Here is a 13,458-nt window from a genome sequence, read left to right on the forward strand (position 1 = left end):
GACTACGAAAGAAGAGCGTTTGGAGTTGTATAATCGCGTATGAAATAAACGTTTAGAGCGTTTGGAGTTGTATAATCAAGTGTGATCTAACCAATACCCAACCTAAACTATATATAGATGTTTGTGGGGGTAAAATGGTAAAAAAAAAAAAAAACGGCTAAAAAACGGTCAAAAAAAAAAAAAAACGGCTATAAAGCCGTTTGGTAACGTTCGAAAACCGGTTTAACCGGTTAACCGGTTATTAAAAAACCGGTTAACCGGTTTTTTTTATAACGGTAATAAACCGGTTATTTTAAAAACCGGTTAACCGGTTTTTTAATAACCGGTTATTAAAAAAAACCGGTTATAAAAAAAACCGGTTATAAAACCGGTTTTGGCTCCAAAACGTATAACCGATACGTAAACCGGTTACGTAAACCGGTCAAACCGGTTTTTAAAAAAACCGGTTTTTAAAAAACCGGTTTCCGGTTGAACCGGCCAAACCGGTTCCGTAACCGGTTTTTTTGAACACCTCTACTCAGCGTCTTCACACTTGAAACCCTAACGTACAATCTTTACCCTACCAACCCAAAACAACTACACGGCGGCCGGCGGCGGCGTCGGCGGCAACCTGGACGCAAAACCCATAACCGGATCATCCTCTTCACCCGCATCCTCTTCAAAATTCAACGCGTAACTAAGCGGATCATAACTGAAATCAGCCGACGACCGGCGGCGGCGGTGATTGATCGGACCGCCGTTACCGTTTCCGATTCGAGTAAACAGGCTGCGGCACTTGTGTCTGATCTCCGGCAGGTCGACTGATGCCCGTGATTTGATCCATTGTGATGATGCGCCGATGAGGAATGGAGGACGCTTGGTGGCGGATGGTGGGCTGGAGGAATCGGAGCGTAGGGCTTCACGGCGGCTGGTGGTGAAGCAGCATGCTAAACAGAAGAAGTGTTTGATCTTATCTTTTAACGAGAGTTTGTGAGTGTCGTCCATATTTTCGAGTGGATGATATTATGGTTTGTGAATAAGGTTAAGGTTAAGGTTAAGGTGGTGACTGGTGACAAGGAAAAGGTTAAGGTGTGGTTGGAGGGCAAGTTTGGTCCTTAATGCTTTGATAGTTTACATATTTGGTACCTGAGTCGGCTGAGCTGTCATTATATTTGATTGATATCTTCAATTAGGATATTCACGAGTTTTCCATATTACTACCCAGTTTTACATGTGTTTTTTCATTACTAATTTATTATTTATTTAAATGTTTCTTTTAACGACTAATTTCTTTTATTTTTTTCTTTTTATGAAACTTGAATCGAATACCTTCAAATTCTTTCAACCTAAGGCGTTTAAAATATTGCATGATTAAAAATATATACTGCATAATAGAAGAAACGTTTATGAACTCTATAAACTTTTAATTTTATAAAGGGTTAAGATTTATTAAATTGATATAATTATAGTTTAATGAACATTATATATATATACATATATATATATGTACTAGATTTTATCCCCCGTATTACGGAAGCTGTTTTACATTATTCGTTTTTAATATTTATATATGTATATTTGAATTTTAATTTTATTTATTGTAAAAAAGTTAATAATTAATATACTTGAGGTTTGATGATAAAATAGTTTCACAAATAAATGAGATGTTATAATCCGGTTTAAAAGCTATCCGGGTTTGGTGATACCCATTACCCGTTTATTTTCTTTCTTATAAAATTGCTTCTTAATTATAAATAATATCTTTTTTTAAATAAAATAGGATATTAATTTTTAGTAGATCCCTATTTTATAGGATTTCATATCAAATTTTGATGAGATTAATGTTTAATATAATGAGATATTATAACCCGTTTAAGAGCTATCTGGGTTTGGTGAGACCTATACCCGTGAATTCGGGTCAAATGCATGAGAAGCCTTTATTTACAATTAAAGCAATCTGATTACTTGAGAGAATGGTTGTTTTACATTTTTCGTTTTTTAATATTTACTTTTTGGATTTTAATTTTCTTTATTGTAAGAAAGTTAATAATATACTTAGGATTTGATAATGAAAGGGTTTCATAAATAAATGATACGTTATAACCCGTTTAAAAGTTATCTAGATTTGGTGACCCATGACCCGCTTAATTTTTTTACTATAAAATTGTTTATTAATTACAAATAATATCTTTTTCTTTTTAAATTGGATATTAAATTTTAGTATATCCCTATTTTATAGGATTTTCATATCTAATTGGTAAGATTAATTTTTAATTTAATGAGAAGTTATAACCCGTTTAAGAGCTATCTGGTTTTGGTAAGACCCATACCCATGAATTTGGGTTAAATCAATGAGAGACCTCCATTTAAAAATCAAGCAATCTGATGGCTTCCATAAAAAGGGGGAGTGACCACATCGCGACACGTAGGATTTTAGGGGTTTCGTTTATATATATTATAGATGTGTGTATGTATGTATGTATGTATGTATGTATGTATATGAAGAAACACTAAATCAACCCTTGTTAGGTTTAACCCAGTATCTCGACGGAGAGTATACAAATATCAATCTAATCCCAGATGGGCTTAGCTTAATACGTTCCGATGAGAGTAACTAACAATTGTTATGAATTCCGGCGACCGTGACTTGCAAAACCGAACACCGTGAGCTCATTACGAGAAGGGGAATAGGGGGTCTTCTCGTAACCACCCTCTAGCATGAGAATCAGTATGGTAAGTAATTAGTAATTCTTAGTGAGAATGAAAGAGTGTGGATTCTCTTACTGTTAGTATTCTTCTCATATTTATAGCCAAAGGAAAGGAGAAGAATTGGGCCAGCTGTCCCACTCAATGAAACCTTCTATTCTCATGGTGAAGCACGATAGTGGCTCCTGATTGGTTGGCCAGCTGGTACGTGAAGATTCCTGTCGTGGGCGGGTACAACGTTGGCCTTCTGTGATTGGTCCATCGTGCAATCATGGGCATTATAGAGATCTCGACCTGTGATTGGTCATTCATTTCCCTATCACGCGTTATCCTTCCTTTTTTCCGACGTATCTTTCGCTGAACCCTTTGAGTTGTTAAGTGTTTGGTGTTTCTTCCACGGGAAGTGTATATCTTCCTACGTTGAGGGCATTCTCCATGAGGGTGGTTAATATCCCCTCCGTGGGGAATATATGTTTCTCTTCGAAAGGTCTTCTGCATTTGTGGAGGATTTATCCTTGTGTCTGGGGTTATTTGGTACCCTACCTCCACAAAATATATATATACATATGTGTGTGTGTATGTATGTATAATTTTGTTAACATAAAGAAAAATGAAAAACATGGGGCCTACTATTTGGACGGTAGTCCTCATGAACTTAAAACCCAAAAAACCCCCACATGCATAGTTGTGAAATACGTATTTGTGCAAAACGCAATTGATGTAGATGTCGTGTTCTAATCAAAAACAGGTATTTATTAAGTTTAAATACCTATAATATAACTAGTACGGGTAAGTAAGGTCGTCTCCACAAGGAATCAGTGAAAAGTGCAAGTTCGACTCATGACTTTATAATTAATAAACTAAACGGACAGACGATGTCAAGCGGTTTGAATGATTTAATTATTAAAGCATAATGACTCTTTGATTATAAAACAGTAGTAGTAGAGAGAATAACCAAGCTTCAAGTTTCATGTTTTGAAGCAAGTTGGATAACTAATTAAACCTATTGGGAAATATCTTTGTTTAAATAAATAAACCAAGAGACTAAATGTTTGGCTATGCTGATTATCATATATTAATCCGAATGATTGACACGGCTAAACAAAAATCTAATTGATTATCAGTTTTAGGTTTTGATGAATCAAATCAATATTATGGTTAATGATAAACAGGTCAATAACGATAAGAACTCAATCCTAAATGTTGATGACCACAAATAAATTAACTAATAAATCTTCAAATCATTCAATTACGAAAAACTGTTTAAGCACACAAACAAAATCAAAGATTTGACTGACCGAATGATTAACCAAATCCAAATCCAAAGTTAAGGTCTAAAGTACCAACAAACCAGCATACAACTCAACCCTACGCTCGGTGATGGTTACGAGATCTTTAGCCTTGCATCTTCATCTTCAATGGATCGATTATGGTGTAAGTGAATGAAAGCATTGATGATTCGTGTGTTTGGTAGGCGTTAGAATGGTGGAAATGTCACACCCCAACTCAGGGCCTAGGAGTGTGACTGCCAGTTGGTACATGTTTTGTAAATATATCAGAGTTTATGGGTTAATTTTAGCCAAAGACTTTTTAGGTTATTATAATATTAAATAACATTGAAAATTTACTTGGTAATTAAATACCCAAGCATGTGTTTTACAAAATATTGTTTTTATATTACAAGGATTTTATAATAAAAATTGAGTGATCTTGTACTGCGAGCTTCTATCTCCTTGACGACTCTAATCCATGTTATTTATTACTAAACTTAATTACCTGCAATGGGGAATAAAATACGTCAGGTATGTGCTAGTGAAACGTTGACTCTAAACGTATTTAAATAAAAATCATAACACAAATATAGTTTTCTTGACAAGCTCAGCAGGAAATATTTCTATTTCCGGCATTTGTAACACTACCCTACACACACACAAGTTTCTCCGAGCTACGTAGCCCATACCGGAGAACTAGTTATGACTGTTCAACCTGCGGCCACGTAGCCTTCGAATTTTAGGTTAAACAATTATGTTTGGATCCATACACATGTGTAATCGGTCTGAGTTGCTTTTATTTTCTAATATGTATTATAACATTTTAGAGATCACGTAATCTTATGTAAACGTTTGACTGACTCTCTAAGATAAACAACCCTTTTATCTTATAGAGTATAAATCTGTTTTGATTGTTTGTAAAGGTTTAACGTATTCACCTGTACCGTCGGTGTGTTTGATTGATAAACCTTCTTGATTGTGAATGATGTTAACCTATAAATAAAAAGTTTTGAATTATTACCTTGATGGTGTTTCTTGATTATACTGCAGACCTTAAGTCTGGTTTTAACCTTAATTAGGTTTGTGAATGTTTGTATTTTGAATTCATATTTGTATTTGTTTGACGTTTGATATAGCATGCTTTGGCCTAATAGGTTCTATCACGTTGGCAAGTTTCTCTAGGTAAGTAAACAGGTCCCGCGGTTGATTGACAATTATGTTTGGATCCATATACATGTGTAATCGGTCTGAGTTGCTTTCATTTTCTAATTTGTATTATAACGTTTTAGAGATCATGTAATCTCATGTAAACGTTTGACTGACTCTTTAAGATAAACAACCCGTTTATCTTATAGAGTATAAATCTGTTTTGACTGTTTGTAAAGGTTTAACATATTCACATGTACCATCGGTGTGTTTGATTGATAAACTTTCTTGATAGTGAATGACGTTAACCTATAAATAAATAAATAGGATTGAATGATTACCTTGATGGTGTTTCTTGATTAAACTACAGACCTTAAGTCTGGTTTTAACCCTGATTAGGTTTGTGAATGTTTGTATTTTGAATTCATATTTGTATTTGTATGACGTTTGATATAGCATGTTTTGGCCTAATAGGTTCGATCACGTTGGCAAGTTTCTCCAGGTAAGTAAACGGGTCCCGCGGTTGATTGGGATTTGTACGAATTACTTACCTTGGGCAAGAAACATCTACTAATGATATCCCCCTTCCAGTTACTACATGTCCGTCAAAATATAATTTTGTGTAACATTACATCTTATAGAAGTAATGTTTATTGAAAACTTTTTGTGAATGCTTTGAAATTCTTTTCAAGCTTGAAAAGCCATAGCCTTAACTGAGTTTAAGCTATTCATAATATACTTGAAATAACTTAAACTTAGATCCTACCTTAGCGAATACTGGGGAATGATAATAATAAGATAAGAGTGATTGCTTGTGTTGGGCCTAGTTATTTGGTTTGTACTTAGTATGTTTATTTTGTTTGGGCTGTGTATGTAAACCGAGATCCATTTGGATCTCGGTGGGCTTTTGGTTAAGTATTGGGCTTGAGTGGTTTGTTCCTTATATATATAGAATGCATTGTATAGGGTTAGGGTTGTTCGTTCACAGGAGATTTTGGCCGTCTAAAGGTTATCATAGACGAGCATTGTATTGTTAGTGCTTAAGCACCTGACGTTAATATTAACATGTGTTTTGAAGCCATTTGTGTGTTTTACGTGTTTGTGGTTGTTAGTGTTCTTGAATCATCTAGCGTTGGATTTCCGCACCAACACCCAGATTGTTGATATCATATTTGTAGTGATCCAGATTCGAGACTTACAATTGGTATCAGAGCCTTAGACCTATTTAGGCTCGTTATTGTGATATCAAGAATTCAAGATTTTGATCTTTGGTGGTTGTGGTTTGGTTTTCCGGTGATACTCTCGTCGGAGAAAGAAAAAGTTTTTTTAAGTTGAAGATTGACCTAATCTTGGTTAAAATTCAAATCCCAGAGATTTCGGGATTTAATTTGTTACCAAAATTATCTGGTCAAAGCATATTTGGGTTTCCTGGAAGTTCTCGGACAATTTTCATTGTTTTGGGCCATCATTTGGTCGTTCTCGGTGAAATTTGTTGGTTCTCGGCCACAACAGTTCTTGGTTACAACTAGTACTCGGTCACAACAGTTCTCGGTTACAACTAGTTTTCGGCCACAATCAGTTCTCGGCTACAACTAGTTTTCGGCCACAACAGTTCTCGGCTACAACTAGTTTTCGGCCACAACTAGTTCTTGGTCAACTTAGTCATCGGCTAAGGTAGTTCTCGGTTGCTTTGGGTTCTCGGTCAACCTTTGTTTCTCGGCTCGGTAAACTGTAGGCTCTTTTTGGGCCTGATTGGTTTGATTTGGGCCTGATACTTGGACTAGGACTATAAGACTTCCTGGACTGAAATCAATAAACTAAAAATGGATCAGTTAACTAACAGCAATGTATCATCATATGCTCTACTTCATCAAGAATTGGATTCCATAATGGGGACAACCACTCGTGTACCTCGTCTATTGTCTCATGAGGGGTTCAGTGAGTGTAAATTTCGATTTGAGAAGTATGTTAAAATGAAAGATGCTAAGATATGGAGAAGCATTGTTAGAGGACCCCAAATCATCACATATCAACGTGAGAATTCAACTGAGGTTGTTGTGAAGCCTGTTGCACAGTATGATGTATGATGATGATGGTTTTGCTAAAGTTGAAGAGGATGAAAGGGCCCTATCAACCTTAACTATGGCTCTCTCACCTGAGATCGCTTTAAGTTTTAGAGAACTTCAATCTGCCTAGGAGTTGTGGGAGGCGTTGATTGAGGTGTATGAAGGAAATGAAGACATGAAGAGAAGTCGCCAAGATTTGTTGCGACAGAAATTTAATATGTTCAATCATGTGTTGGGAGAATCATTGGAGACACAACTTCAAAGATTCATAGCTCTTGTGACTGAGATGAGATCCGCAAGCATTTATCTGGCAACGTCTGAAATAAACAACAAGTTGGTGAACTCGTCACCCAAAAGCTGGGATATGAATGTTGCGGTTATCAAGAAGACTAAAGATCTCAATAGAATGTCTATCTCTGAGATGATGGCTACTATCAAGGCATGTGAAATGGACGACCAGCAACGTGCAATAAATCATGCTAACTCTTACAGTGCAGCTGGTTACAACGTTGCTTCCAACAATGCTCTTATTTCTCAAGATGGTTTCTCTATGTTCAAGGCCAGTCAGCAACCTCCAACCCAAGGAAACTTTCAGATGTTTTAAGTCCACTCAGAGCCAACCGTCTTCCATCCCATCTCAACCAACTCCAGTTTTCTTCACTAAACCTGCTCAAAGTGGTCAACCTCAATTATCCGATGCTGCTTCAAATCAGATTTCCAGTCAGATTCCCTCCATCTCAAAGGAAACTCAAGATAACATAGCTTTAATGGCGGGATTCATGAATTGCTACAATGCATTCCTGGCTGGAGATTTGGTTCAACCTGTTGTTGCTGCTGAGCTTGATCAAATCCATCCAGATTATGTTGAAGAAATGGATATCGCTTGGCAAATCTGTCACACCCCGCCAAGACGGAAACGTGGGTGCGTGACGTCATGTATATCATAAGCATATGATTATCGCAAACATAATTATATTAGGATACCATAGATTTTTAAAGTGGTTTTATAAACCAATTTTTTGTTGATACACGTTTTGTACGTTTCAGTCTTTATCAGGGCATTAATGTAATAAGTCTAAAGTATAGGGGTCTTAATGTAAATATGGCTAAATGGGCCATTCGCTCTAATGTAATGTTACATTCGTTACCCTGTAACGAATGTAACACATTCGTCTAATTGTAAGTTCATTCGTTAAACCCAGATTAACGAAGTATTAACGAATGAGGAGTTCATTCGTATGGTAACGAATGACACATTCGTTAACTGTTAAGTTAACAAATTTGGTCATCCCCTATATATAGTCTGTAAATTATTCATTAATGTAAGTTTTCAGTTCAGTGATCATTCTCTCTTGTTACTCTGTCAAATTGTTATTTCCATAACGTATTCCAGCTTAATCATATATCAATCAACATGTGTATCGTTGTTATCAAGATCTAGATCTGTATTCTAGGTTCTTTCAAGTGGTATCAGAGCCTTGGATCTGATCTACGATACATAATCGAGTTTTAATCATATTCAATTGATTCGTTTCATGATGAATTGATTGAGTTTTAAGGTAAGTTGATAATTGTAAAAACATAACCAGTTTGTTCTGTGATTGTGAGTTCGGACTAGGCAATTAAGGTTCGGATTTGTTTTTGGATTGTTTTGATATAAGTTTTAAGTAGTTTCAGTAAGATTCGGACGAGTTGGAAGTTGAAATTGGAAGTTTGAATCGTTGAAGACTTATTCGTTAAGATGAAGTCTTATTCGTTAGGATGAAGCCTGATTCGTTACACTGTTTACACTCATTCGCTAAGACCTAACCACTCATTCGTTACAATTTCAATCTCATTCGTCAAGATCAAAACTCATTCGGTCAATCTTATTCGTTAAGCCTAATTCGTTAAGCCACATACTTTAACTGTCATTCGTTAGCAAAATTTTAACGAACAACCCATTCCTTAAAGTAATCAATTTTTAACGAATAACCCATTCGTTAAAGTAATCAATTTTTAACGAATATCCCATTCGTTAAAGTATTAACGAATATCCCATTCGTTACTGGTTCATTCGTGTGAACAATAAACGAATAACCTTTGAAAGTTTGACAATTTTAATCCCTGAAGTTTATCATGGTTGCTCAGAATTCATCTTATTATGCATTAGCATCACAGAATGTCTTGTTGCAACAGATGCTGACGATGGATAAAGAGATTGGCAGTCATAATAAGTGTCCCAAGCTGTTGAAACTATCGGACTTTGCCCGTTGGGAACCAAGATTCCGTGCACATCTGGGATCCATGCATCCTAGCAGTGTTCGTTTTCTTGATGATGTTTATGCTGCACCACTGATCGGTAATGACAATACAAGTTGGACTCCGAAACCTTTTAAGGATTATGAGACACATGAGTTGAAGGACTTTGAAAGTGAAACGAAAGCATATTCTACACTCACTATGGCTTTACCGGAACATATTTTTCATCAATATAGTACGATCAAAGTCTGTGCTTCACTGTTTACTACCTTGAAAACGAGAAGTTTGGGAAATACTCTCGAAAGCAAGAAGACTTTGGTAAAATTTCAATTCAGAAATTTTATCCTGATGAAAAATGAAACTGTAGAAGAAATGATCAACCGTTTCAGCCATTTGATTGTTGAAATGTCATTTGTCATCTGTTCAACTCAGAATCCGTTACTTTATGGTGGTGCATTACCGGCAAACAATGCGACAAGCTTAGTTCCTATTAATGCATTCTTTGCTCAATCTCAAGAGGGTCCTAACGTAAACAATTCTCCTAATGTATGTTTCATGGCGAGTGGGGCAACTGGAAACTCAAATGCTCGTACTTCAAGCCTACCCAAGGTTAATTTACAAGAAACTGAACAACAGTTCGCTTTTGTATGTGCGTTCATGACTTCATATGAACAACTGGTGGGAAGTAAGATTGCTACGAGTGATCTCATAGATGAGGACTATGATCAAATCGACCCAGATGATCTTGAGCTTATGGATTTGAAGTGGAACATGGCCATGATTGTTCGAAAGGTTAAAAGATTCATGCAACGAACGGGAAAAGATCTTCCCACGTTGAACAAAAGGGTTGGATTTGATAAATTAAAAGTCAAATGTTATAATTGCAGTGAATTTGGCCATTTTGCCAAAGAGTGTGACAAGCCGAAGGAAGATTTTTCTGGCTCACGCAATTCTGACCGTTCTTCTACAAAGTCTTCATCTGGAGGAGATAAAAGTAACACTACTAGCTCTGGTGATCAAGAAAAATCTCCAGTTACTCAAGCTTTATTGGTAAATGATGGAGTTGATTGGTCTCAGCGTTTATTGGGAAACCAGGCAAACGTTGCTATCGTTGAGCCTGTGGAGAAGTTTGAGGATGCAAGTAGCGATAATGTATTAGAAGGTAGTAATTCTTCTGACTCGGAAACTGACAGTGATCAATCTCTGTCATCTTCACAAGAATCATCTCCTGAAGAAACTGCATCTTATGCCTGCATGGCTAAGATTGATGAGGTATGTCTTACACCTCAAAGTAATATAAATGAATCTGCATCAATAATGGTGGATTGTTCTGAGTGTGCTGTGTTAAAAGCCAAACTTGAAACAGCATTAACTCAAAACAATACATTTACTAATGCTTACTTTACGATCAAGGAATGCTATAAGCAGAAAACAAAATTGCTTAAACAAGCTAGTCTAAAAATTCAGAAATTATCAGATAATAATCATGATCTTAAAGCAAAGGTTCATTATAAAATAATTGAAGTGGATCAACATTTAAAGGAGATTCTTCGTCTTCGAACTTGCATTTCCAAACTCGAACAAGAACAAATGGAATTAAATCATAAACTCAGTAAATTCAGAGATTCTTCTTTTCTTTTGAATGAGATAATTGAGGTTAATCATTCACACAAAAAGAACGGAAAAGCAGGTTTGGGATACGTCGAAATTCCTCCTCCATTTAATCAGGATTACAGTAGCATTCCTAAGGCAGAAAATTCTTTAAATATGCCTACAGTTAAACCTGAAAATGTTGAGTCATGTGAACCGACTTGTGAACCAGCTATTATTGAAAGCAAAAAGGTGCTTACCAAATATGAAATGGACGGTTCAATTGAGGAGTTGACTGAAACAGATGTGATTGTTAAAAATAAGGACATTCCAATTGATAATCACATTCTGTGTGAACCAGAAGATTTTGAAAAAGTTGTTTATGATGCAAAATCTTCAAATGTTTCTTTAAAAAATTCAAGTGTTCCTAACGAGCTTCCTAAAGTAATTCCAAAGGAACAAGTTAATGTAACTTCCACAGACAAGCTTTCAGTATCTGATGAGGAATTAATGCAATTTATTAATCCTCCACTGAAAACTTCAACTGGAAAAGTATTTAAATTAAAAGGTCTCTCAAAAGTGTTCTCAGACAAAGAAGTTCCATTGAATCTTCTTAAACCAGAATTGATTGAAAGTGTATTTCAAGATGAAACTACTCAAATGACTGAACTTGAGAGGAAATTTCTTCAATCAAAAACTAGTAATGTTCAAAAATAAAAAACAAATGTTTTTAAACCTATAAAATTCATCAAATCGTTAGGTTTGGAAAATTCATCGAATTTGACAAATCTTGAATTTTACAAAACGAAGAAGGGTTTAAAACATGAGTCATCAAAGAAGGTCACTTTTGAGACACCTAAATCTGATAATCTGAAAACTTTGTTATCACAGTTGACCGGTACATCATCACAACGAAGTTTAGACTCTCGACTATGTTTCAAGTGTGGTGAACCGGGTCACGTTTCAAGACGATGCAAAGCAAAGATCGATAATATCAAAAATTATTCAACATGCAAAACGAATGATTTTTCTAACATAAAAGAAAATCAAGTTGATGATTCTTTGATAATGTATTCAAACATCAATCCGAGGAAAGTTATTCGGATTGATGCACTTAATGTATTGAACACATGTGTTGACCGTGCTCAACCCATTTGTTCAAACACATATTCGGGAAGAATCCGTGATGGTTATCTTAAGAAGAAATCTAAGAAAACTGCCACTTATTCTCAAGTACTGAATATGTGTGTTAATTTATTAAGTTCTCCAAAGGTTTCAAAGGGAGAGCCCAAGACTGAGGCTTGGGCTGCCTTTTTGAACTAATCATTTTACTTGATTATGTAGGGTACATCTAGGTCCGTATCAACTCAAAAATGGATATTGGATAGCGGATGTTCTCGGCATATAACCGGTAAGACAAACCTTCTGCACAACATTAAAGATATTCAAGGGGGTTATGTGGCGTTTGCTGGTAATCAAGGAGGGATGATTACAAAAGAAGGAGAAGTTTCAAACGGTAGAATTACGTTTGAAAAGGTTAATTATTGTGAAAAGGTGGATCACAATCTGTTGAGTGTTTCACAGATTTGCGATAAGAAGTTTACCACCATTTTTACCGACAAGGAATGTGTTATTCTTCGACCAGGATTCACAATTCCAGAAGACATGGTTGTCATGCGATCACCTCGATCAAATGTTATTTATGTACTTGACATGAGTTATGATGTCAAAGTTTCGCCCTCATCTACTTACTTCGTGTCTAAAGCAACAGAGAAAGACTCTATTCTTTGGCATAGACGCATGGGACACGTTCACTTAAGAAAAATGAACTTTTTGATGACAAATGATTTAGTGAATGGAGTGTCCCTCAAGAACTTTAAATTTAATGATCATTGCGTCGCATGCAAGAAGGGGAAACAAAAGAAGAAATCACACCCGACCAAATCACTAAACGATATCGTTACTCCTCTGGAACGACTTCATGTGGATCTCTTTGGTCCAGTGAACCGTGCTAGCATTGCTGGAGATTTTTATTGTTTGGTTGTGATGGATGATTTCTCTCGTTATTCGTGGGTGTTATTTATGGGATCGAAAGATCAAACTCCTGTGCTGATTCAAAACCTTATTACAAAGATCGAATCACTTTACAACCTGAAAGTGAGACGAATTCGTAGTGACAATGGAACTGAGTTCAGGAATAATGTATTGGATTTCTTATGTATTCAGAAAGGAATTCATCGGGAATTCAGTGCACCTTATGTTCCTCAATAGAATGGTGTGTCTGAGCGAAAGAATCGTACGTTGATTGAAGCTGCACGTACAATGCTGGCTGATTCAAAGCTACCTGTTCAATTCTGGAACGAAGCTGTGAATACTGCTTGCTACACATTGAATCGCGTACTAACGGTAAAGAAGCTCAAGAAGACTAGTTACGAGCTTCTACATAATTGTAAACCGAA

General features: G+C 36.0%; 1 protein-coding gene across 1 annotated transcript; it reads right to left on the reverse strand.

Moving 5' to 3' along the window:
- Positions 1 to 571: 571 nt before the first annotated feature.
- Positions 572 to 984, reverse strand: LOC143587395 (uncharacterized). The gene has a single exon (XM_077068696.1). It carries the CDS (start codon positions 982 to 984, stop codon positions 577 to 579), a length of 408 nt encoding a protein of 135 aa, XP_076924811.1. The 3' UTR covers positions 572 to 576.
- Positions 985 to 13,458: the final 12,474 nt, after the last annotated feature.

Source organism: Bidens hawaiensis, unplaced genomic scaffold (assembly GCF_021521415.1).
Source record: "Bidens hawaiensis isolate Kalapana, Puna unplaced genomic scaffold, B.hawaiensis_p1.1 tig00035489_1, whole genome shotgun sequence".
NCBI lineage: Eukaryota > Viridiplantae > Streptophyta > Magnoliopsida > Asterales > Asteraceae > Bidens > Bidens hawaiensis.

What these genes read in the sequence shown, in the direction of transcription:
- LOC143587395 (XM_077068696.1), bottom strand. Translation starts at nt 984, where the DNA reads ATGGACGACACTCACAAACTCTCGTTAAAAGATAAGATCAAACACTTC.